The following is a 26,325-nucleotide window of genomic DNA, read 5'->3' as shown; positions in this document are numbered from 1 at the left end:
TGCGGTCGTTGGGAATTTAGGGGCTAAGGTGAGGGGCTGCAGGAAAACCCCAGTCCTCATGTGGGACAATCGGAATGCACATTTTGGGGACTTCATGGACCAGTATGTGTCCTCTCTATAAGGTTTCCCTCAGATCCACGTGATGTGGAAATGATGCCTTTTCCCAAAGGGCTACCACCAAGTACAGGACCCTTTCTCTCTCTACTTCTTTCAGAAAAATTCTCTAAGGGAGTCGAAAACTTCTGGTAAAGAAGCTACTCCAACTAAGACCTTGGTAATTCCATTTGGAAACTTTGGAAATAAAAGGAATTTGTTAAGACTAGATTTGTCTTATTCTTTGAATGACTTTAAATTTTTCGACAGTGGATATAAATGATAAGAATAGCTAATATTTTGTACCCAGGGGACAGGACCAGTATTATCTCAGTTTTACAGATGATGAAACTGATGCATAGGAACTGGTCCGAGGCAAACACTTAGTAAACTTAGGTCTGCTGATAAATCTACCCATTTGCCAAACTGCTTCCTACCCCTTCATCTCATATGTTTTAGGTTTGATTTACCTTTGGCCTCCTGAAGAATAACTTTTTGACCTGATAAGAAATATAAGGGCTTCCCTGGTGGCGCAGTGGTTGAGAGTCCGCCTGCCAATGCAGGGGACAAGGGTTCGTGCCCCGGTCCGGGAAGATCCCACATGCCGCGGAGCGGCTAAGCCCGTGAGCCATGGCCGCTAGGCCTGTGCGTCCGGAGCCTGTGCTCCGCAACGGGAGAGGCCACAACAGTGAGAGGCCCGCGTACCGCAAAAAAAAAAAAAGAAAAAAAAGAAATATAAGCAAGTCTTCATCACAGTTTTCCCTGTCTTTTCCAATCCTTATTCCAAAACTTTGTTCATTACATTTACTTTACTTTTCAAACAGCCTAGAAAAAGAGTTGAATAATCTGTGTTTCTTTTCCTTTTTTCTTCCTGCATTAGATTTTCATGATAAACCTCAAGCGCAGAAAGGACAGGCGGGACCGGATGTTACGTACCCTCTACGAGCAGGAGATTGAGGTCAAGATTGTCGAGGCTGTGGATGGAAAGTGAGTTGGGTTTTTAACTCGAGCCCTTGCAGATGTGGTTGGAGCGGGGATACACCCTCTCTGACAGAGGTTTAGTCTTGGTGGGAGGAATCTGCACTCATTGCAAGATAGACACGTCGTCACAGTGCAGCCTACTTCGGGAAAACTTTATGACTCATAGTAGCTTATATATGTTAATTTCACTGGGTAGAGCAGAAATCCACTCACCATCCAGTGCTCTCTGGTCTTCATTATGCTGAAGGTTTGCACTGGACGTGATTTTCCACTGTCTCTGGGGGTTCTTCCAGTGGTTGTGGTGGTTTCCAGCCCTGTAGTGCATTGGAAGGAATGCGATCAGAGTTGCATTCAGAGCCTGATTTAGAGCAAAGCGTCTAACCTTGGGTGACTTGAAGAAAGTAAATGGAAAAAATGCATAACAGTCTGTGTCTCCTGTTGCATGAGATGCTTGCCACAGTCTGCCTGGGCCGATCGCTTTTCCCAGGAACATGGCAGGAAAGTCACATAGGGTACCCGGTTAGATTCCTTCAAGGGTTTTTGTTATTGATGTTGTTGTTCTGTTTTGCTTTGCTTTGCTTTTTTATTTGACACTGTTATTTCAAGGCATAGATATTTGCAAAACCTGCAATTCCATGTTATATGTGAATTTGGAATATGAATGGCTCTAAGGAGTATGCCTAGAAGCTGTTGTGGAAGTTTTTATGACTCCTTTAGAGAATCTCATCAGTGTTTCTCAAAGTGTGGCCTGGACACCCATGTCAGAGTCCCTAGGGGCTGGTTAAGAGGGCAGCTTCCTGAGTCCCAGAGCCGCTGAATTATGATCTGTAGGGAATCTGCATTTAAGAAGTCTCAGGGTGATTCTTTGGTAAGGTTGCCACATAAAATACAGGAACTGTAAAATACAGTTCAATTTGTCTCAAACATTGCATGGGTCTTATTTATACTAAAAAAGTACTGTTTATCCAAAATATAAATTTGACTGGACATTCTGTGTTTTACTTGCTAAATCTGGCAACCCTATTCTTGGATGCACTAGAGTTTGGGAACCACTGTTTCAAATACCTCTAATAGCCCCAATCTCCTTCATAGGCCACACGGACCAAGGAAAACTAGTTGAATTGTGAGAGTTCTTTATATACCCTGGATACAAGCCTCTTGTCAGATATATAATTTGCAAATATTTTCTGCCATTTTATGTCATCTTTTTACTTTCATGATGGTGTCCGTTGAAACACAAAAGTTTTTAATTTGATGAAGTCCAGTTTATATTTTTGTTGTTGCTTGTGCTTTTGGTGTCATATCTAAGAATCCATTGCCAAATCCAAAACCGCAAAGACGTTCTGTGTTTTCTTCTAAGAGTTTTATACTTTTATCTTCTATATGTATCTCTTACACATTAGATCTTTGATACATTTTGAGTTAGTTTTTTATGTGGTGTGAGGTAGGGGTCCAATTCATCCTTCTGTACATGGTTATCTAGTTGTCCCTGCACCATTTGTTAAAAGACTATTCTTTCCTTTACTGAATTGTCTTGGCAACCTTGTCAAAAAATAACTAACTCTAAGGGTTTATTGCTGGATTCTCAATTCTGTTCCATTGATGTGTACACCAGTCCCTATGCCTCACAGTAGCTTCTTATGTAAGGAAGTATGAGTCCTTCAACTTTGTTATTCTTTTTCAAGATTGTTTAGGCTATTCTAGGTCCCTTGGATTTCCATATGAATTTTAGCATTAGCTTGTCATTTTCCACACAAAAAAAGACAGTTTGGATTTTAATAGGAATTGCATTGAAGCTGTAGATCAATTGAGGGGAGAATTTCTGTCTCAGCAATATGAAGTCTTCTGATCATGGGATATCTTTCCATTTATTTAGAGCTTTAATTCTTTGATGTTTTGTAGTTTTTAGTGTGCAAGTCTTGCATTAATTTTGTTAAATTTATTCTTAAGTATTTTACTCTTTTTGATGCTATGGTAAGTGGAATTGTTTCCTTAATTTCATTTTTAGATTGCAAATTGCTAAGTGCATAGAAATACAGTTGATTTTTGTATATTGATATTATATCCTACAACCTTGCTGAACTCAGGTATTAGTTCTAATAGTGTGGTTGTGTGTGTGTGTGTGTGTGTGTGTGTGTGTGTGTATATGGTCAGGCCATTCAAGATGGCTCTTCTCTTGCTCTTTATACATCTGCTTTACCAGTCTCTGCTTCACTCACATGGCTCTCCAATCCCCTTAATTATAGGGCTTAATCAGTAACTGCCTGCATGTTTGCCCCTGCCCCAGCTGCTGGTTTCCCTGGTAACTGATGAGAAAGCGTGATGTTAATTACCCCTATAAATGGTAAACTCCTTCTCCCTGGAGTAGCGGAGATTTCTGCGGTGTCCTACGTGTTGTCTGCCGTACACAGTGGAGTGACGTTCCAGGACTGTTGGCTTCAGACTTGTAAGATCCCCCTGTCCAGCAGACCACTGATGTCTCTGTGGCTGTGTCTGTGCTCTTTCTTCGGTCTCAAGGCTGAATAATTATAAAGCTTGCAGACCTACGGGGTGCAGTTCAACAATTGTAGAGCTAGCCAGGAGGCTGAGGAAACTCCTGTGAGCACCAAAATGTTGGGAAATAAGGACAGGTAACGAAAAGTTGTGGGGGTGACCCTGAGGTGGCTGTCCGCTAGGACATGGGGCCCTGTGGCTGCTGTCTTTGATGAATGGGGGCTGTCAAGAGAGCCTGGATGGTCAAATTGGGACCCCAAGTTGTGGTATCCTACCAAGAGTGATGAAGGAGAGGAAGAAGATTGGGACGAGGTCAGAGGTCCCTTGTCCCACAGGATACAGATGGAGAGCAGCTCCTTTCCCCAGACCAGAGGCAACTGACCACCATGAGAGATGTCTTTCTCTTCCATTATATTGATGATGTCCTGTTAACCTCAGAGTCTCTGACCAATTTAGAAGCATCAGCCCCATGCTCATGGCTCATCTGACTGCACAGGGATGGCTAGTGAATACAAACGCTTTGTTTAGTCTACAACGTGTTACAGCGGGTGGAAGACATTACAAAAGGCCTACGGGAGTGCTGGAGCAACATAGAAAACCACTCTGCAGGATCTAGAACAGCCATGCACGACATACAGGAACCCCATGGACATCGATAGAGACCAAGGAACCCACTTTACCGGCCATGAAGTTGAGAAATGGGCTGATAAAAGTGACATACACTGGCATTTCCACCTGCCCTACAACCCCACTGCCGCCAGGCTAATCGAAAGGATAAATGGACTATTTAAACAACAACTAAGATGGGAAACTTGCCCTCTCAAGTTTCCAGGAGGCTAATTCAAGCCCTACAAACTAAAACTGAACATCCGAGGAGCTACCATCCCAGTGCTTACGCCATGTTAACCCTGAGGCAACTAGTCAACACCATCCAAGTTCAGCTGTTGACCACCAATGGACCATTGCCAACTATCGGTCAGGACAATAATTCACTTTTGCCCTTCCACAGGATCTACCCTCAGGGGAACACATTATAAAATGGCCCTGGGACTGGCAGATGAGTCCCTGGTGGTTTGGATTTGCCTCCCTGTGGGTAATAAGATGGGAAAGATTTCACCTAGCTTCTACCCGGCCCCACCTGAGACTACTAAGGTAATTAATCAGGATGCCCTACTGGAAAAAGGCACCATTATATTATTCTTGTGATCTGTTGTTATACCGTCTCTCTGTAATTCAGCAGCAGCTGGGCTGTGGGGACTGAGGGTGAACAGGCTGTATGGTACAGCAGGCCAGGCAAAAAACCACAGGCAGGGGTATGATCTCAGAATGCTGTTACTGCTTATAATTTGCTTAATGGTCGTAATCTCCCCTGTATTGTGCCCGTTGAAACATCACATTCCATCACTAGCCTCAGTGGAGGGAATCTGTTTGAGGACTGGGCAAAAGCAGTGGCCTTACTGCAAACTGAGTCTGATTACTGGGTCTGCAGTGAGATGCCAGAGAAAGCTGACCTCGTTAATGTGACCATGTTGGGGACGACTGCAGACTCTCACCTTCTTCCTGTCCTGCAAGCCAAGCCCCTGGCTTACTCTTGATACTCCTTAGCTTCTATTGTTTGTGTTGCATTTGTGGTGCTTGTTTGCAGTGCACCTCTACATACCTGAGCCCAGGGATATCTCAGAAGAGGGGCAGACCAAGACTGTAAGGGTCGTGCAGGGTACATAGGGGTGGAGTGTATGGTCAGGTCACTCCAGATGGCTGTTCTTTTGCTCTATGTATATTCTCTGCTTGACCAGTGCCTGCTTCACTCACATGACTATCCAGTCCTCTTAATTATAGGGCTTAATCAGTAACTTGCCCCCTGCCCCAGCCGCTGGTTTCCCTGGTAACTGATGAGCCCACCTGATGTCAATTCCTCCTATAAATAGTAGCCTCTTTCATCTCCTAGGTAGCAAAGATTGCTGCTGTGTCCTGCCTGTTGTCTGCTGTACACGGTGGAGTGTTGCTCCAGGACCTTTTGTTTCAACTTGTAAGATCCCCTGTCCAATAAACCATTGGTGTTGCTGTCGCTGTCTCTGGGCTCTTCCTTCTTTCTTGAGACCAGGCAATTACGAGGCTTGAAGGCCTTCAAGGCGCAGCCCAACAGTGTGTGTATTCCTTTGGATTTTCTCTATACAAGGCTATGTCATCTGAAAATATAGTGTTACGTCCTCTTTTCCAACCTGAATATCATTTTATTTTGTTTACCCAATTAAATTACCCTGGCTAGATCCTCAAGTACAATGTTGAGTAGAAGTGGTAAGAGTGGACAGCCTTGACTTGTTCCTGATATTAGGGAGAAGCATTCAGTCTTTCACCATTAAATACAATCTTAGCTGTGGAGTTTTCACAGATGGCCTTGATTGGGTTGTGTGTTTTTTATCATTCAAGGGTGTTGGTGTCTTAGTTTGGGCAGCTGTAACAAATTACCATAGACCAGGTGGCTCAGATAACATTTATTTCTCGAAATTCCAGAGGCTGGGAAGTCCCAGAGAAGGGTGCCAGCATGGCTGGATTACAGTGAGAGAACTCTTCCTGGTTTGTAGGTGGCTATCGTCTTGTGCCTTCATACAGCAAAGAGAGGAGAGAAAGCAAGCTCTGTGTCTCTTCTTATAAAGGCACTAATCTCATTTATGAGCATTGCACACTCATGACCTAAGGCCCCACCTCCTAATAATATCAACATGTGAACTTGGGGGGAATATAAACATTTAATCCATATACAGTTTGATTTTTGTCAAGTTTTATGTCTACTGAGATGATCATGTGATGTTTGTCCATTAATAATTAACAGACAAACATCACATGACTTTTTTTTCACATGTTAAACGAACCTTGCAATTCTGGGATAAAACCCACTTGTCATGATGTATAATGCCTTTTGCTGGATTCTGTTTACTTGTATTTTCTTGAGGATTTTTCTATTTATAGTAATAAAGGATATTGGTCTGTAGTCTTCTTGTGATGGCTTTTTCTGGTTTTGGTATCAGGATAATACTTCATAGAATGAGTTGGGAGGTCCTCCCTCTTCTATTTTTGGTAAGAGTTTATGAAAGATTGGTGTTAATTCTTTAAATGTTTGGCAGAATTCTTTAGTGAAGCTATCTGGTCCTGGACTGTATTGTGGAACATTTTTTTTTTTTAATAATTCAACCTCTTTACTTTGTTATAGGTATATTCAGAATTTCTATTTCTTGAGTAAGTTTGTATCTTTCTAGCAATGTGTCCATTTTATCCAGGTTATCTAATTTGTTGGTGTATAATTGTTCATAGTATTTTCTTATCCTCTTTACTTCCATAAGGTCGGTAGGGATTTCCCCCTCCTTCTTTCTTCATTTTAATAATTTGAGTTTACTCTCTTTTATTTGGCTAAAGGATTATCAATTTTGTTCTTTCCAAAGAACCAACTTTTGGTCTTGTTTTTTCTCGATTTTTCTATTCTCTATTTCATTTATTTCCACTTTAGTCTTTGTTTCCTTCCTTTTGCTTGCTTTGGGTTTACTTTGCTCTCTTTCTAGTTTCTTAAAATGGAAAAGCAGATTATTTGAGGGGTTTTTTGTTTGTTTGTTTGTTTGTTTTTTTAATCATAGGCGTTTGTAGCTGTAACTAGCCCTCTAAGTACTGCATTAGGTGCATCCTGTAAGCCTTGGTATTCTGTGTTTTAATTTTCATTTGTCTCAAAATATTTTCTCATTTCCTTTGTGGTTTCTTTAACTCATTGGCTGTTAAGGAGTGTGTTGTTTAATTTCACATATTTGAATTTTCCAAGTTCCTATCAATTTTTAATTTCATCATGATTGTGGAACATACTTTGTATGATTTCAGTCATCGTTTTAAGCGTACTGAGGCTTTATGGTCTGTATAGTCCTTATGGTCTAACATGGTCTTAGAGAATGTTACACGTAGAGTTGAAGAATGTGTATTTTGCTGCTTCTGGGTAGAGTGTTCTATAAATGTTAGGTCTAATTGGTTCTGTTTCCTGGCTATTTCTATACATTACTGAAAATGGGGTATTAAAGTCTCCTACTATTTCTGAATTTTCTGTTTCTCCTTTTAGTTATGTCAGTTTGTTTCATGTTTTTGGTCTATTGTAAGATGCATATGTATTTATAATTATGTCTTCCTGATGGATTGACTCTTACCATTATAAAATATTCTCCTTTGGTAATTTTTCTAAATTTTTTGGTCAGATATTACAGCAGTATAGCTCCTCCAGCTCTCTTGTGGTTGCTGTTTACATGGTATATCTTTCTCTATCCTTTTACTTTAGACCTATTTGCCTTTGAATCTAAAGTCTGTCTCTTATAGATAGCACATAGTTGGATCATCTTTCTAAAAACTCATTCTGCTAAGCTCTGTCTTTGATTACAGGGTTTAATCTGTTCACATTTAATGTGATTACTGATAAGGTAGGATTTACACCTGCTGTTTTCTATTTGTTTTTGATACATCTTATGTCTTATTTGTTCCTCTATGCCTCCATTCTTATGAGGCATAAGAATGTCCATTCGTTTATGTTTAAAAGATATTTTCTACTTTAACATTTTAATCCCTTTGTTTCTTTTCCTATATATATTTTTAGTTATTTTCTCAGTGATGCCCTGAGGATTACAGTTAACATCTAATTTATAGCAATCTAGTTCATATTAATACCAACTTCCTAGAAGAAAATGGGGGAATAAACTCCTTGACACTGGCTTAGGTGATGATTTTTTGGATTTGACACCAAAAGCAAAGGTGGCAACAACAAAAAATTAAACAAATAGGACTGTATCAAACTAAAAAGCTTCTGCACAGCAGAGGAAACCATCAAAATAAGAGGTAGACTACCAAGTGGGAGAAAATATTTGCAAATCATATATCTGATAAGAGTTTAACTTTCAAAATATATAAAGAATTCGTACAACTCAACAGCAAAAAAAAAAAAAAAAAAAAATCTGATTTAAAAATGGGAAGAGGATCTGAATAGAGATTTTTCCAAAGAACACATACAGAAAACCAACAGGTATTGATACATGAAAAGTTGAGCAACATCACTCATCATCAGGGAAATGCAAATCAAAACCACAAGATCTCCCCTCCCACTTATTGGACTGTCTGTTATCAAATAGACAAATAACAAGTATTGGGAAGGATGTGGAGAAAAGGGAACCCTTGTTCACCATTGGGAATAAATTGGTGCAGCCACTGTGGAAAACAGATGTTCTTCAAAAAAATAAACTACCATGTGATCCAGCAATTCCACTTCTGGGTATTTATCCAAAGGAAATTAAAAAACTAACTCAAAGATATATGCACCCTCATGTTCATTTCAGCAATATTTATAATAGCCAAGACATGGAAGTAACATAATGTTTGACAGTGGATAAATGGATAAAGAAAATATGTGTGTATATATACAATGGAATATTATTTGGCCATGAAAAAGAAGGAAGTCATGCCATTTGTAACATCATGGATGGACCTTGAGAGCATTATGCTAAGTGGAATAAGTCAGAGAAATACAAATATGATATCACTTGTATGTGGAATCTAAAAGCACACAAAACAAAACTCATAGAGAACAGATTCATTGCCACAGGTGGGATTGGGAGTTGGATGAAATAGGTGTTGCCACGGGTGGGATTGGGAGTTGGATGAAATAGGTGGAGGGGTAAAACGTATAAACTTTTTTATAAAATAAGTCAGGATATAATATACAATGTGGTGACTACAGTTAATAATACTGTATGGCATACCTGAAAGTTGCTAAGAGAATAAATCTTAAGTTCTCATTACAAGAAAAATTTGTAGCTATGTGGTGATGAATGCTAACTATACTTATCATGGGATCATTTCACAAAATATACAGAATATTGAATCCTTATGTTGCACACCTGAAACTAATGTTATACATCAACTATACTTCAATTAAAAAATACCAACTTAACTTCAATACTAGATAAAAACTTATCTACTATATAGCTTCATTCCTTCCCCCCTCCTTTGTTCTATTGTTACATAAATTATTTCTTTATACATTATTTACTCTTATTGCTTTATGCAGCTATAATTTAAATCAGATTAGGGGAAAAGTTATAAACAAAAGAACACTTATATTATTTGTATTTATTGATACCTATGTAGTTATATTTACTTTTCTTTCTTTATGTGGATTTGAGTTATTCTCTAGTTTCCTTTCATGTCAGCCTAAGGGATTCCCTTTAGTATTTCTCGTAGAGCAGATCTACTAGTGACACTGTTTTTGTTTATCTGGGAATATCTTAATTTTTCCATTTTTGAAGGCTAGCTTGACTAGATGTAGAATTCTTGGTTGTTGGTCTCTTTCAGTCAGCACTTTGAATATATCAATCTTCTTCCTTCTGGCCTCCATGGTTTCTGATGAGAATCAGCTATTAATCTTACTGAGAATACTTTGTATGTAGTGAGTCACTTCTCTTGCTTACAAGATTCTCTCTGCATTTTTATCTTTAACCTTTTTTTAGGTCCAAAGGAAAGATGTACACATGCACACAATTTCTCTTCTGATTCCTTCCTGTCCTCATCCCTTCCAGTGTTTAATAGTATTTAAGCTTTCTGTTAGCCACTCTCCTTCATTAGGAAAATACTTTCTCAAAGTTATCAATAGTGATGATACTTAAGAACTGTGTTGGGCATTGCGAGGGGCATATAAAGTATAAGACCCTTTCTTGTCTTCACAAAGCTCATAATGAATTAACACATTAACCCTGAAGAGCTCCTAAGGAATAACGGGAAACATGAGGAGTCCTTCTCAGTGTGCAGAAAGGCTATGGGGAATATGCAGAACTCTTCCTTCTGGCTTCTGTGGTGGGGACCTCTCAACCTGTTAATTTGGGGGCATGTTCTGTCTTGAAGGACACTCAACACAAGCCAGCTGAAGGCCCTGAATATTGAAATGCTGCCCGGATATCGAGATCCCTACTCCTCCAGGCCTCTAACTAGGGGTGAAATTGGCTGCTTCCTTAGCCACTACTCTGTCTGGAAAGAGGTAAATAATGCTTCATTTCAATGTGCAGTTCTTTAATGAGGAAGAAGGAGAGTGGGACCTTGTAGGTGAACTCGGGCCAGATATAAAGTGAACCCATAACTGTTCTGGGAGTGTGCTTGGAAGCTGTCATTGCCTTATGTCTCCCTCTGACGCAAGGCCAGTGACGAACAAGGAAGGGTAGCCTTGGTGCCACTTGGGATGATGATAGGGGAAGACACCCACGTTCTGGGGACCACACTCCTAGCGATGCATCCTTATTCTTAGTAGGAATGCCTTGTGTTTATCTAGCATGTCATCATTTATTAAGTGACTCAGTATAAGAAATCACCAGAAGTCATGTGAGATGGGTTAGGAGAGATGGGCCCATTTTACCCAAGGGAAAATAGTTATCTTGTTCAGGCAAGAAGGGGCAGAGCCAGGACTTGAACCCCTGTCTTACAGATCAGACATTGATAGGGGTGGTATTGAAGTGTGGGGTTCTTGGTTAAGGGTCAGTTCCCACAAGAAAAGAGAGTCCCCAAAGAAAGTCCTCTTGAAAGGGCCTTCTCCCTTTTAATGATCCAGTCTATGCCTATCTTTTTTATTCAAGAAACTTTTTTTTTATAGATAAATTTTAAATTTTACAGGAAAAAATATGTAGATCATAAGATACTGGCGAACGACATTTCACAAATTAAATAATACAGCCAGGTTAACCAGCACCTACATCAAGAAACTGGTTACCAGCACCCCAGAAGCACAGCCCTTCTCTGTATTTTTTCCTAGCCATCAGTTCCCCAAGGGTGACCACTCTCCTGACTTCTAACAGCACAGAATAGTTTTCTCTACATTTATCCTTTCATTATGTATACACACCATATGGTTCCATTCAATCTCTCAACATTACATTTGTGAGATTCACCTATAACTTTGTATTTAGCTGTAGATCATTTACGCTCATTGCTGTAAATACACCACAGTTTATTTATCCATTTTACTGTTGATGGACTTTTACTTAGATTCCAGTTATGAGCTATTACATGTTGTGCTACTATACTTTTGACTTTTTGATACCTATTGTTTATTAGATAAATAAGTATCAACTTTTCATAGGATATCTTCCCACTGACCTTTACAGGTAATTGACCAAGAGCTGGAGAAGACTCTTGTTATCGAGGATGATGTGCGTTTTGAACATCAGTTTAAGAAGAAGCTCATGAAGCTGATGGATGATATTGATCGAGTCCAGCTGGATTGGGAACTGATGTGAGTGACAAGATGACAAGCTGTTCAAAAAGCACTGAGAGGCTTTCAGTTCTTTCCAAGGGGCAGAGAGCCCCAGCTCGTAGGAGATGCAGCTCAAGCTTCCATTTACCTGGTTTTCTCTCCATAAATGTTCCCAGAAACAAGAAGTGAGTAGGGGATAACCATTGGATTTTGCATCTCTATGCTCTTCGGGGTGAGAAAGAAACTTTGGGAGATTTTTTGAGACCTGGAGTCTGCCTGCAGATCAGGGGCCTTCAGACTGAGTGTTCATCTGGGAACACAGCAGAAATCCACTCTTGAACCAGTGTGGTACATGGAGGGAGTATGTAGAGGGAGGACCCATTCAAGGGCAAGGTTCCTGTGTCACACTTGAGCCTCAGGTCCCAGGAGAACAGGTTTCCTCTGTAGCCTCTGATGGTGTGGGAGGTTTGGAAGGTCAGTGGGAGAGCTCCTGTTGGGGAGGGAAGCTGTGCCAACAGGGAGAACACTGAAGTTGGGCTTAGTGGAGGCTCAGAGGCTGTCTTAGAAAAACCAGGCTCATCAAGGGAGTACTGGCTCCGAACTGACAATTTATTTAATGCTCGTTGCCTGCTACCTCTGGGAATTGAGCTCTCTCTTGCTCTTTCTTCTTCTTTTTATGCTAAGATGACACTTTTTACTTCCCTCCAATGAGGCAGAAAGTTCCCAAGCATTATGTTCACTTCCCAGCTGTGTGTTAAAGGAAGTTTCATCAAATCAGAGGCTGTTCCTTTGGAGCAGCTGCAGCAGACAAGCTGTCCCTGCTCTTCCCATCCTTGGAGGGAAACTTAACTATGGGCCCGGATGGAATACTTGTTCTCTTAGAAAATGTACCATTCTGAGCTCAAAAGAAACCCAGTAATGGCTCAAGTAACCTGTGGGAAATAGACCCAGGACTATGTAATAAAGAGGCTGGCACCCTGTCACGTGATTAGATTCTGCACTGTCTCTTCAGATCATTGTTCCTAAAATCCTCCAGAAGTCCCCACACCTCAGCCTTTCTGAATCTATGGCTCTGCAGCCTGTGGTTAAGGCCCCACAGGCATGGACCCCAAAAGCTATTTTATGCTTACATGACATGTGCAAAGGTGATTTTCAGTTAAGCCTTGGAATCACAGAGGACTGGACTTGGGGAGTCTAAGGCTTAGAGGTGACATACATCCCAGTTCACTTCCAATTTGGTTGATGCATTTCTCAGGACAAAGTACCAACAGATCCAAGAAAGAAAAGTTATTGTCCTGGTAAAGATACAGTAAAAAAAAAAAAAGATATTTCCCAAATTTCCTGGACTGATCAAGTCAAAATATTTCATTGACATCTATTATGTAATCATAAAGAATTAGTGGTTTCAAATTTTTCACATCTCATTTTCTGAAATGAATAAAGCAAATATTATTTGAACTCAAAACATGAAACCAGATAGACTGTCTGTGACTGCAGTATTAAGTTTCTCCAGAAAAAGAAAATAGCAAGTGGGAAGAATAGAACAAGCCATTGAAATCATCTAGGGCAGCATGTCAGTAGAAATATAATGTGAAAAACATCATTTAAAGTTTTCTAGTAATCATATTAAAAAGATAAAAATAGGTGAAATTAACTTTAATAATACATTTTATTGAATCCAACATATCAAATATTATTTTAACATATAATCAATATTTTAAAACTATTAATGAGATAGTCTATATTCTTTTTTCTTACTGTCTTCAAAACCCAGTATGCATTTTATGCATATAACACATCTCAATCCAGATGCTAAATTTTCAACTATTGAAGTAAACTGTAGTCCTACTGAAATAATACATTTTGTCTAACAGAAAATGTTATTTTACACATCTTCAATTTTTTAATTACAATTTAAATTTAGTAAAATTAATAAATTGAGTACAAACTCAGTTCCTCAGTCACTCTGGCCACATCTCAAGTGCTCAGTAGGATTTTTCTCTTCCACTTGGTACATGAGAGAAATTCAGCCTCTTTGCTCTGAAGAGACATTGGCTGAGAGACAGGTATATTTGTCCTCAGAAGAACCGAAGGTGAACATAGACTTATTCTACAAATCCTAGGATGTTTCGATAAGTGGGATCCCTTGAATGTTGAAAGAGATAGTTTTAGGGCAAAATAGAGCAAGTCAGCTTTACCTAGCAGGTAGGAAGCCAGACCTCCTCAACTTGGTCCAGGCAAGTGGAAACAACTAGGCTCCAGAGAAAAGTAATGGATCACAAATGCATGAGTAGACTGGGGAAGGTAGGAATGGCTGAGGGTACATACTGTGTTGCAGAAGTTGTTCATGGAAGACAGGACCCAGGGGGAAGCATAGGCAGAGCTGGGTGAGAGGGAGAAAGCCAGGCAGGTGTTGTCATTCATTCTCCCCTTGAGGAAACCCCTTTGGGGCTCCTCTTGGCTTCCTAGATCTTTTTCTGTCTTGCATTTTCTGTCTTGTGTTTACCACCAGAGTTTGGAGAACTGTGCAGAAAATATCAAGTCCCCAGGCTGAAACTCTGGGGACTTGAAAGCAAACTCAGGATTCTCACATCTGGCCTTTGCTGTCCCTTTCCAACCACTGTAAACACAGCTAGAAATCCTATACCATCTTTGGGAAATGATCTGAAAGACTTTTTTTGTCATGAAATGTTTTTTATCTTTATTTTATATTGGAGTATAATGGACTTACAATGTTGTGTTAGTTCCATGTGTATAGCAAAGTGATTAAGTTATAATTTTCAGATTCTTTTCCCATATATGTTATTACAAAATATTGAGTATATTTCCCTGTGTTATACAGTAGGTCCTTGTTGATTATCTATTTTATATATAGTAGTGTGTGTGTGTTAATCCCAACCTCCTAAGTAATCCCTCCCCTCCACCTTACCCTTTTTTTTTTTTTAACATCTTTATTGGAGTATAACTGTTTCACAATGGTGTGTTAGTTTCTGCTTTACAATCAGTTATACATATACATATGTTCCCATATCTCTTCCCTCTTGCGTCACCCCACCTTACCCTTTTGGTAACCATAAGTTTGTTTTCTAAGTCTGTGAGTCTTTCTATTTTGTAAATAAGTTCGTTTGTATCATCTTTTTGGATTCCACATATAAGTGATATCATATGATATTTGTCTTTCTCTGACTTAATTCACTTACTGTGATAATCTCTAGGTCCATCCATGTGGCTGCAAATGGCATTATTTCACTTTTTTTATGACTAATATTACATTGTATATGTGTACCACATCTTCTTTATCCATTCCTTTGTCAATGGACATTTAAGTTGCTTCCATGTCTTGGCTATTGTAAATAGTGCTGCTCTGAACATTGGCTGCATGTACATTTTTGAATTACGGTTTTCTCCAGATTATATGCCCAGGAATGGGGTTGCTAGATCATATGTAGTTCTATTTTTAGATTTTTAAGTAACCTCCATGCTGTTCTCCATAGTGGTTGTACCAATTTACATTCCCACCAACAGTGTAGAAGGGTTCCCTTTTCTCCCCACCCTCTTTAGCATCTATTGTTTGTAGACTTTTTGATGATGGGCATTCTGACCAGTGTCACTTGATTACTTATTGTAGTTTTGATTTGCATTTCTCTAATATTTAGTGATGTTGAGCAGCTTTTCATGTGCTTTTGGCCGCCTGTATGTATTTTTTGGAGAAATGTCTATTTAGATCTTCTGCCCATTTTTTGATTGGGTGGTTTGTTTTTTTTGATATTGAGCTGCATGAGCTGTTTGTATATTTTGGAGATTAATCCCTTGTAGGTCACATCGTTTGCAAATATTTTCTCCCATTCTGTACATTGTCTTTTTATTTTGTTTATGGTTTTCTTCTCTGTGCAAAAGTTTCTAAGTTTAACTAGGTCCCATATGTCTATTTTTGGTTTTATTTTCATTACTTTAGGAGGTGGAACCAAAGAGACATTGCCGTGATTTATGTCCAAAAGTGTTCTGCCTATTTTCCTCTGTTTTATAGTATCTGGTCTTACATTTAGGTCTTCAATACATTTTGAGTTTATTTGTGTGTATGGTATGAGAGAATGTTCTAGTTTCATTCTTTAATATGTGGCTGTCCAGTTTTCCCAGCACCACTTATGGAAGGGACATCTTTTCTCCATTGTATATTCTTGCCTCCTTTGTTGTAGATTAATTGACCATGGGCGTGTGGGTTTATTTCTGGGCTTTCTCTCCTGTTCCATTGATCTATATGTCTGTCTTTGTGCCAGTAGCATACTGTTTTGATTACTGTAGCTTTATAGTATAGCTGGAAGTCAGGGAGCCTGATCCCTCCAGCTCTGTTTTTCTTTCTCAAGATTGCATTGGCTATTTAGGGTCTTTTGTGTTTCCATACAAATTTTAAGATTTTTTATTCTAAATCTGTAAAACATGCCATTGGTAATTTGATAGGTATTTCATTAAATGTGTAGATTGCCTTGGGTAGTATAGTCATTTTGACAGTATTCATTCTTCCAATCCAAGAACATGGTATATCTTGTCATCTTTGATTTCTTTCATCAGTGTCTTATAGTTTGTGGAGTTACAGGTCTTTTGCATTCCTAGGTAGGTTTATTTCTAGGTATTTTATTCTTTTTGATGCGCTGGTAAATGGGATTGTAACCTTAATTTCTCTTTTTGACCTTCTATTGTTAGAGTATAGAAATGCAACAGATTTCTGTGTATTAATTTTGTATCCTGTCACTTTACAGAATTCATTGATGAGCTCTAGTAGTTTTCTGGTAACATCTTTAGGGTTTTCTATGTATAGAGTCATGTCATCTGCAAACAGTGACAGTTTTACTTCTGCTTTTCCAATTCAGATTCCTTTTATTTCTTTTTCTTCTCTGATTGCTGTGGAGGACTTCCAAAACTATGTTGAATAAAAGTGGCAAGAGTGAAAATCCTTGTCTTGTTCCTGATCTTAGAGGAAATGTTTTCAGCTTTTCACCATTAAGTATGATGTTAGCTGTGAGTTTGTCATATATAGCCTTTATTATGTTGAAGTAGGTTCCCTCTATGCCCACTTTCTGGAGTTTTTATCATAAATGGATGTGGAATTTTATCAAAAGCTTTTTCTGCATTTATTGAGATGATCATAATGGTTTTTATTCTTCAGTTTGTGAATGTGGTGTATCACACTGATTTGTGGATACTGAAAAATCCTTGTATCCCTGGGATAAATCCCACTCGATCATGGTATATGATCCTGTTAATGTCTTGTTGGATTTTGTTTGCTAATATTTTGTTGAGGATTTTTGTGTCTATGTTCATCAGTGATAAATGGCTTGTAATTTTCTTTTTTTTGTAGTATCCTTGTCTGGTTTTGGTATCAGGGTGATGCTGGCCTCATAGAATGAGTTTGGGAGTGTTCCTTCCTTTGCAATTTTTGCAACAGTTTCAGAAGGTGTTAACTCTTCTCTAAATATTTGATAGAATTCACCTGTGAAGCCGTCTGGTCTGGGATTTTTGTTTGTTGGGAGTTTTTAAATCACAGTTTCAATTTCAGTACTTGTGATTGGTCTGTTCATATTTTCTATTTCTTCTTGGTTTAGTCTTAGGAGATTGTACCTTTCTAAGAATTTGTCCATTTCTTCTAGGCTCTCCATTTTATTGGCATATAGTTGATAGTAGTAGTCTCTTGTGATCCTTTGTATTTCTGTGGAGTTGGTTGTAACTTTTCATTTTTCATTCCTGATTTTATTGATTTGAGCCCTTTCCCTTTTTTTTTTTCTTGTTGAGTCTGGCTTTCATTTTATCAATTTTATCTAATTTCTTTCCTTCTACTAACTTTGGGCTTTGTTTGTTCTTCTTTCTCTAGTTGCTTTGGTGTAATGTTAGGTTGTTTGAGATTTCTCTTGTTTCCTGAGGTAGGATTGTATTGCTATAAACTTCCCTCTTAGGACTGCTTTTTCTTCATCCCATAGGTTTTCGATCAATGCATTTTCATTTTCATTTGTCTCTAGGTATTTTTTGATTTCCTCTTTGATTTCTTCAGTGATCCATTGGTTGCTTAGCACATTGTTTAGCCTCCACGTGTTTTGTTTTTGTTTTGTTTTAGTTTTTTTTTTTTTTCTTGAAGTTGATTTCTAATCTCATAGCATTGTGGTCAGAAGAGATGCTTGATATGATTTCAATTTTCTTAAATTTACTGAGGCTTGCTTTGTGGCACAGCATGTGATCTATCCCGGAGAATGTTCCATGTGCATGTGAAAAGAATGTGTATTCTGCTTTAGGATAGAATACTCTATTAATATCAATTAAGTCTCTCTGGTCTATTGTGTCATTTAAGGCCTGTGTTCCTTACTGATTTACTGTGTGGGTGATCTGTCCATTGATGTAAGTGGAGTGTTAAAGTCCCCCACTATTATTGTGTTACTATTGATTTCTCCTTTTATGGCTGTTAGCATTTGCCTTATGTATTGAGGTGTTCCTGTGTTGGGTGCATATATATTTACAATTGTTATGTCTTCTTCTTGGATTGATCCATTGATCATTATGTAATGTCCTTCTTTGTCTCTTGTAATAGTCTTTATTTTAAAGTTTTTCTGATATGAGAATTGCTACTCTAGCTCTCTCTCTTTTTTTTTTTTTTTTTAAAGGAATGAGAAGCAATGGCTTCCAATGACACCTGTGGGGCCATTATTAACACTACCCTTTGCCAACTCATTACTCCCCAGAGTATGTGTAGTGTGTTCAAACAGGGGCAGAAAGCCAGACTCTTTAGTTTTTTGGGGTTTTTTTTGCAGTATGCGGGCCTCTCACCGTTGTGGCCTCTCCCGTTGCGGAGCACAGGCTCCAGACGCGCAGGCCCAGCAGCCATGGCTCACGGGCCCAGCCACTCCGCGGCGTGTGGGACCCCCCCGGACGGGGGCACGAACCCACGTCCCCTGCATCGGCAGGCGGACTCTCAACCACTGCGCCACCAGGGAAGCCCTCTAGCTCTCTTTTGATTTCCATTTGCATGGAATATCTTTTTCCATCCCCTCACTTACAGTCTGTATGTGTCCCTAGGTCTGAAGTGAGTCTCTTGTAGACAGCATATATATGGGTCTTGTTTTTGTATCCATTCAGCCCATCTATGTCTTTTGGTTGGAGCATTTAATCTATGTACATTTAAGGTAATTATCTATATGTATGTTCTTGTTGCCATTTTGTTAATTGTTTTGGATTTGTTTTTGTAGGTCTTCGTTCTTCCTTTCCTCTTTTGTTCTCTTGTGATTTGATGACTATCTTTAGTGTTTTGTTTGGATTCCTTTTTCTTATTTGTGTGTATATCTATTGTAGATTTTTTTTTGTTTGTGGTTACAATGATATAGCAGTCTATATAAATACAAGATTGTTTAAAGTTGCTGGTCTCTTAATTTCAAGTACATTTCATATATACTGTATTTGTACTCTCCTTTTCTCATGATTGCTGGTTTTGATACCATATTTGTGTGTGGATGATTTTCGACCTTTATTGTATGTTTGCCTTTACTAGTGAGCTTTCCCATTCATACTTTTCTTGTTTCTAGTTGTGGCCTTTTCTTTTCCACCTAGAGAAGTTCCTTTAGCATTTGTTGTAAAGCTGGTTGGGTGTTGGTGAATTCTCTTAGCTTTTGCTTGTCTGTAAAGCTTTTAATTTGTCCATCAAATCTGAATGAGAGCCTTGCTGCATAGAGTATGCTTGGTTGTACGTTTTTCCCTTTCATTACTTTAAGTATATCATGCCACTAATGGCCTGCAGAGTTTCTCCTGAAAAATCAGGTGATAACCTTATGGGGATTCCCTGTATGTTATTTGTTGCTTTTCCCTCATTGCTTTTAATATTTTATCTTTTTAATTTTTCTCAATTTGATTATTATGCGTCTCAGCATGTTCCTCCTTGGGTTTATCCTCTATGTACTCTCTGCATTTCCTGGACTTGGGTGACTGGTTCCTTTCCCATCTTAAGGAAACTTTCAGCTATTATCTTTTCAAATATTTTCTCAAGCCCTTTCTCTCTCTCTTCTCCTTTTGGGACCACCATAATGTGAATATTTATGAGTTTAATGTTGTCCCAGAGGCCTCTTAAACTGTCCTCATTTCTTTTCATTCTTTTTTCTTTATTCTGTTCTGCAGCAGTGATTTCCAACAGTCTGTTTTCCAGCTCACTTATCCTTTCTTCTGCCTCATTCATTCTACTATTGATTGCTTCTAGTCTATTTTTCATTTCAGTTATTGTATTGTTCAACTTTGTTCTTTATATCTTCTAGTCCTTTGTTAAATATTTCTTGTATCTTCTCAGTCTGTGCCTCCATTCCTTTTCTGAGATCTTGTATACTCTTTACTATCATTACTCTGAATTCTTTTTCAGGTAGATTGCCTATCTCCACTTCACTTAGTTGCTCTTCTGGGGTTTTATCTGTTCCTTCATCTGGAACGTACTCCTCTGCCATCTCATTTTGTCTAACTTTTTGTGCAGTCTCTCTTCCACAGGCTGCATGATTATAGTTCCTCTTGCTTCTGGTGTCTGCAGCCTGGTGGGTGAGGCTGGTCTAGAGGCTTGTTCAGGCTTCCTGGTGGCAGGTACTGGTACCTGCCCACTGGTGGGTGGAGCTGGGTCTTGTCTCCCTGGTGGGCAGGGTTGTGTCAAGGGGTGTGTTTGGAGGCAGCTGTGGGCTCAGGAAGACTTTAGGCCTACAGGCTCTTGTGTGGGGCCAGTTCTTGGTGTCAAAATGGCAACCTCCAGGAGAGCTCATACCAATGAATACTCCCCAGTACCTCCACCACCAGTGTCCTTGTCACCACAGTGAGCCACAGCCTCTTTCCTGCCTACTCAGGAGACCCTCCAAGACCATCAGGTAGCTCTGCCCCAGGCTCCTCTGAAGTCATTGCTTTCACCCTGGGTCCCACTGTGCATGAGACCTTGTGTGCATCCTCCAAGAGTGGAGGTTCTGTTTCTCCCAGTCCTGTGGAGTTTCTGTAATCAAGCCCTGCTGGCCTTCAAAGCCAAATGCTGTGGGGGCTCTTCCTCCTAATGTCAGAGCGCCCAGAACAGGGAGCCTGATGTGGGGCTCAGAACTCTCACTCCTGTGGGAGAACCACTGCAATATAATTATTTTCCAGTTTGTGGGTCACCCACCCAGTGGGTATAGGATTTGATTGTATCCCAGATGTGCCCCTCCTGCCATCTCGCTGTGGCTTCTTCTTTATCTTTGGATGTAGAATATCTTTTTTGGTAGGTTCCAGTCTTTTTTGTTAGTGGTTGTTCAGCAGTTAGTTGTGATTTTGGTGATTTTGTGAGAGGAGGTGAGCTCAAGTCCTTCTATTCTGCCATCTTGTCTCAAACCTCTGAAAGATCTTTTAATCTCTACATCTCAACTTTCACGCTTTAACAGTCTGCTAGGCAAGAATAGTTGTGATGTTGATAAGTGGAGCCACAGAAATGGCCCCATTGATGGGAGATGACATCCATGGTTGATGTGATGTGCCTTGTTGTGTGATACATTTAAATAAGACACACTTGGTCCAAGCTTTCAAAAGTCTGCAAAGCTGTGCTCCATTCTTATGGATGTCTAATACTAAAATTGGAATTTTCTCCTCCACCCATTTCCTTTTAGTTATATTGGCAGGAAGAGGATGCAACTAAAAGAGCCAGAGAAAGCTGTGCCCAATGTGGTAAATCTGGTCGAAGCTGACTATTCTTACTGGACTCTGGGCTATGTCCTCTCTCTGGAAGGAGCACAGAAGCTTGTTGGAGCCAATCCTTTTGGGAAGATGCTACCAGTGGATGAGTTTCTGCCAATCATGTACAACAAGCATCCTGTGTGAGTTACCCTGAACTGTCTGCCTATCCCTTGAGCACAATCCATTCATGAATTATGCTACTTGTTTTCTGGGTAATACTTAATATATTTTAAGGGTTACTACTTTCCTAAGCTATCTTTCCATAATCATGACCCAGAGAGGCCGATTAGAGTGATTATCCCCTTTTACAGATGGGGAAGATGAGGCAGAGATCCTGAGTCTTGCATAGGAGTCCTCTTTAATACACAGCCGGTAGTTTAACTGGACGTGATCTGCTCAGTCCTCTCATCTCTGATTTTCTTACTTCCATAAACCCATATACACCTCAAGGTGAAGGTCATCTTCCTAAACACCTCAGATTTTTCTGTTCATTTCTTAGTCCATTGTGTGTACTGTTGGCCATGCAGTAGCTCACAGGCTAGTCGGGAGCCCAGACTCGAGAACAGTCATTGTGATCTATTGTGATTACCTGCAATCACAGAGACGTGTTAGAGGCTCAGGGAGAGTGGAGGTGGCCTCTGATCAAGGTGTCCATAGAAGAAGGCAGTGTGATGCTAGGGTTCCTGTAGCCTGGGAGTTCACTCTGACCTGGTGCTTATCAAGGGCATGGTAAATTATGGGTTTATGTGTCAGTCTCCCCAATAACCTATGAGCCCCTGAGGCAGGAACCATCTTTTATCTCTGTGTCCTTAGAGCCTGGTCCAAATGCTATACATAAGAGCTGCTTGATCAGTGCTTCCTTACATTCATTACTGGAGCAGAAGACCAGGTTCTAACCTTGGCTTCTTCTCTCAGTTGCTGGGTGATTCCTCCCTAGATAGTCTTCATGTGAGCATTGAGTGTTCTTGTCCTGCATCTTGCTCATTTTGTCTCCTGTCTTCAGTAAAGATGGACAACATGTCAGAGACTGATTTTTATCTCTGCTTCCCAACATAAACATGGAGGTCAATCATCATCCCCTCAACAGAAAGGAAATTGGGACCTAGCAGCCAAGCAGATGTCACCTCCTGTAATCTGCACAGCAGCCCTGGGAGGGAGGGCAAGTTGTCCCTCCACTTTACACTCACTTGTCGCTGGAATGCAAAGCCACGCTGGTGTGCCTCCAAGCCTACACCACATCACTCAACCCTTCATTGCCATCCAGCTCCCAGCTGTCTAATTTATTAATCCAGGAACAGAGCATTTTCTACAAAGTGATCACATTTATTTATTATTATGGTCCAACAGAGCTTAATCCTTAATTTTTAGAATAAGACCTGAAATTCATTTTTAAACTGGTCTATCTAAATACAACAGAAACATCCTGACCTTTTTCTTTGTGCATTTGTTTAGACCATCTGAAAGCTTTTAAAGAAAACTGTATTGTGTTCGTAGACTAAAATTTTCCACACAGGACACAACTTGAAAAATAATCAAATGAATCTATGAGAATTTAGGAGATAACAAGTGGGGCTCTTTTCCCCTGTTCTGTAAGTGTCCTGCTCCCTCACCCACCTGTACACCTCTTGTTTTCAGTGCTGAGTACATGGAACATTACGAATCCAGGGACTTGAAAGCCTTCTCTGCAGAACCCTTGCTCATCTACCCAACACACTACACAGGCCAGCCAGGGTATCTGAGTGACACGGAGACCTCAACCATCTGGGACAATGAGACAGTGGCCACTGACTGGGACAGGACACATGCCTGGAAGTCCAGGAAGCAAGGTCACATCTACCGCAATGCCAAGAACACAGAGGCCCTGCCACCGCCAACCTCCCTGGACACTGTGCCTTCGAGAGATGAGCTATGAGGGCTCCATGGGGGGTTTACTGCCCTTTGGTTTTCCTAATGGGCTGTTGATATGTTTGTTCCAGTTTCTTTTCATGGTCACGATCATCTAACCAAAGTGGTCTAATGTGATTGATCAAAATTAGTATGTTTTTGACAGGGGAAGAGAATAGGGAAACTAAACCCAAATTTCCTAGATGGCTAGAAAATAGGCTTTATGGAAACCATTAAGATGAACTTCAATCCAGACACCTTGTCTCAGTTAATTATCCATATGATACTGGTTCCCACGTTGAGGTTGAACAGCATGGCTCAGAGATTCGTCCAAGGGAAAGGTGATCACCACACTATCACATCAATAAATGGGTAGGCCTGGCAGCCAAGTCAACTGGACCACATCTGTTGTTGGTCTAGTGGGCCCATTTTATGTCATAGATGTGACCTTGAAAACTTGAGTATGTTCCAAGTTTGGGGTGTGGGGGAGGGGGAATCAGATTATTTAAAATCAAATTAATTGGGCTTTTTCTTTAAAGGCATTTGCCATGAGCCTTATTGTAAAGTGACTTTTTCATCTTAGTCCCCGTTATCCAACCGGGATGGGTATTTGGGTCTGTGTGTGACTTGGCATTTGACTATCATGGCAATTGAAGCTCCCATGAAGAGGTGTCCATTTTGCCATGAGGACATAGTTTCGTAGATATCTGAGGGTTTGTGTAGATATTTGAGGAAAACACTCAAACTTTGGCCTTCTTTATTATGGTCACTTGAGTTGGGATGCTCTATTTATGAAGATAAATTTAATATATAAGGGGCTGGGGCTGGTGTGTAATTGCTGTCCCGGGGCTTCATGTGCTGCCCCAGCACGTCAGACTGTCCTCTCCACCCTGAGCCTGGGAGTGAATTGCAGGTGTGAGTTTTATGAGTCACTGTTAAGAGGCAGAGCACATCTTCAGGCCAGAGACTGTCCTTGCCTGGGATTTTCATTCTATTTTGAATTATTTATTTTACAAAATGTGGGGGAAATGTCTGTAGGATAAGGCAGAGAAACATATATGTCAGGCTTTTATTGCCAACTGGGAAGTGGTGAGTGTAGACACGTTGGTTCCAGAATCTGGTTCTTCTGCATTTCCCAGCCTGACTCTTAACAGGGAGGCCTGTGGAGTGGGAGATTCTAACCTTCTGGAAACAAATGATTCTCCACCTCAGGCGAGAGACCTTGGTTAGAAACAATGGACTGATCAACTGATTTAGACCAACAACCAGGGAAGCCTTGGAGTCAGGATCCTGGGCAGACCACCTCTCTGCTTTCTTCATAAATGGATTTTATGTAAAATGCAGAGTTGGACTACATCATCTGTTTCAGCTCCACCGTCTGTGATCCTTCGATATCTCATGCTGGTTTGCTTTGGGTTTCTGTTCTCATGTCTGCAAGCAGTAAAACTTGGTCTCCAGAAATCCCCTCCCCAAGCATCCCATCCACACACGCCCCTCTCTCTGTGTCCTGGGTGTTGACTCTGAGCTTCATGCTTTGGAGCAGAACCCATTGGTGGCCTTGCTGGGTGCACCAAGCTTCCTGCTCCCCATGAGGGCCCCAGGCTGCAAGATGGCCCAGCAGCTTCCTTCCACAGAACACCAGCCTTGGCCTTCCCTCTTGACTTACGGTTGGTTCTTCTGCATTGACCAATAAGCTAGGAGACTGAGGGAAGGGATCTCAGCTGCCTGATTTTTACTGCTTAGACACAGCTATCAGAGCTTGACTCTGTCTAGAAAAACAGAGCATCTGGGGAGCTAGTGAAAAACCCTTAGGTGATTTCTAAGGTTTCCTTGGGTATGCTGTACTTCGTTTGTGTATTTGAGTGTGTGCAAATGTGCGTGAATTTCATGTTTGTTTTTTTTTTAAAGGGGTGGGTGGTGGCTGAGGTATTGGGAGTGGAGTACGATTTAGTTAATTTTTGTGTGGTTATGTTTCATAGAGAACATTGGTGTTTTTTTTTTTTCTTTTTCCCTGTCAGCTGGTCTGGTGGGTTTATGAATTCTCGTTCTTAAAAGACATTGTTCATAAATTCTAGAATTTTAGATTAGGACTGTTCTACTGTGAATAAAATTCTGGCTCTGTTAGCCCAGCTGTTGCTTTTCTCCACTCAGGTCTAGAATCCCAAGCAGTGTTCTTTCATTGTGAACATTGTGAGCTGCAGACACAGCTTTTCTTTAGAAGGTCTTCTCTTCAGCAATCCAGGGATTCCTTGACCTCATTATTCTTTCCTGCCTCCTGTCTAGCCTTAAGTCAAGACATTAGACCTTCGCAGTGTCAGAGGATTTTGCCTCCGTCATGGCACCTGCTGTCTGCCTCTGGAAGTTAAACCCTCTCTGGATCTTGAAATCCAAGGTGTAATCTTCTGGATGGACGGCCCTGACTTCAGCAGTGCTGGTGCTGCTGAGTGTGGACTGAGTGTCTACAATATGCAGACGACACACTGCACGGGCCTTGCTTTGTTCACTGGGGCCTGCTCCAGGAACTCTGGTAAACAAAAGCCAGCATCCCAGTATCCTACACTGTCTGTCATGCTCTGTCGTTTCAGGGTGGGGAAGTGATACACTACTTGCCTTCTAGAGCACTTTGTGAACAATTTAAAAACGTGCAACTCTATGATTGTTCATTGGATCCTCCAACGCTGGTCAACAGCCAACACTGCTGGAATGTCCAGGTCTGCACTGGCCAAGGATGTCAGAGGCCAAAGGTAATCATCACGGCTGTGCAATCCCTGTGGCAAAGAACAGAGGGTGGTCACCAGCCTTCCTGTCCAGTGGGAGACGTTTTAGACTGCTGGAGAGGTGGGTAAGCCAAAAAGGATTCTAGGCCTCCCGTGGGAGGGTGATGATGGAGGATTCATCTTGCATTTCTGTGCTATTGGTCAGCC

General features: G+C 40.4%; 1 protein-coding gene across 3 annotated transcripts in view; it reads left to right on the top strand.

Annotated features, from left to right (window-relative positions):
* COLGALT2 (collagen beta(1-O)galactosyltransferase 2) overlaps window positions 1-25,524 on the top strand; it is a 133,349-nt gene extending 107,825 nt beyond the window's left edge. For 2 of the 3 annotated variants that reach the window (XM_067029329.1, XM_059075017.2), the window contains exons 8-12: window positions 974-1,080; window positions 10,483-10,615; window positions 11,733-11,860; window positions 21,451-21,657; window positions 23,153-25,524. In XM_067029329.1, the coding sequence (XP_066885430.1) occupies window positions 974-1,080; window positions 10,483-10,615; window positions 11,733-11,860; window positions 21,451-21,657; window positions 23,153-23,429 (852 nt within the window). In that variant the 3' untranslated portion in view covers window positions 23,430-25,524. The remainder of the gene's footprint in view (window positions 1-973; window positions 1,081-10,482; window positions 10,616-11,732; window positions 11,861-21,450; window positions 21,658-23,152) is intronic. The other variant, XM_067029320.1, reaches the window with a different exon arrangement.
* Window positions 25,525-26,325: the final 801 nt, after the last annotated feature.

The sequence above is a fragment of the Kogia breviceps genome, chromosome 1 (assembly GCF_026419965.1).
Source record: "Kogia breviceps isolate mKogBre1 chromosome 1, mKogBre1 haplotype 1, whole genome shotgun sequence".
Classification (NCBI taxonomy): Eukaryota; Metazoa; Chordata; class Mammalia; order Artiodactyla; family Physeteridae; genus Kogia; species Kogia breviceps.
This window is presented reverse-complemented; position numbering and strand designations above follow the sequence as displayed.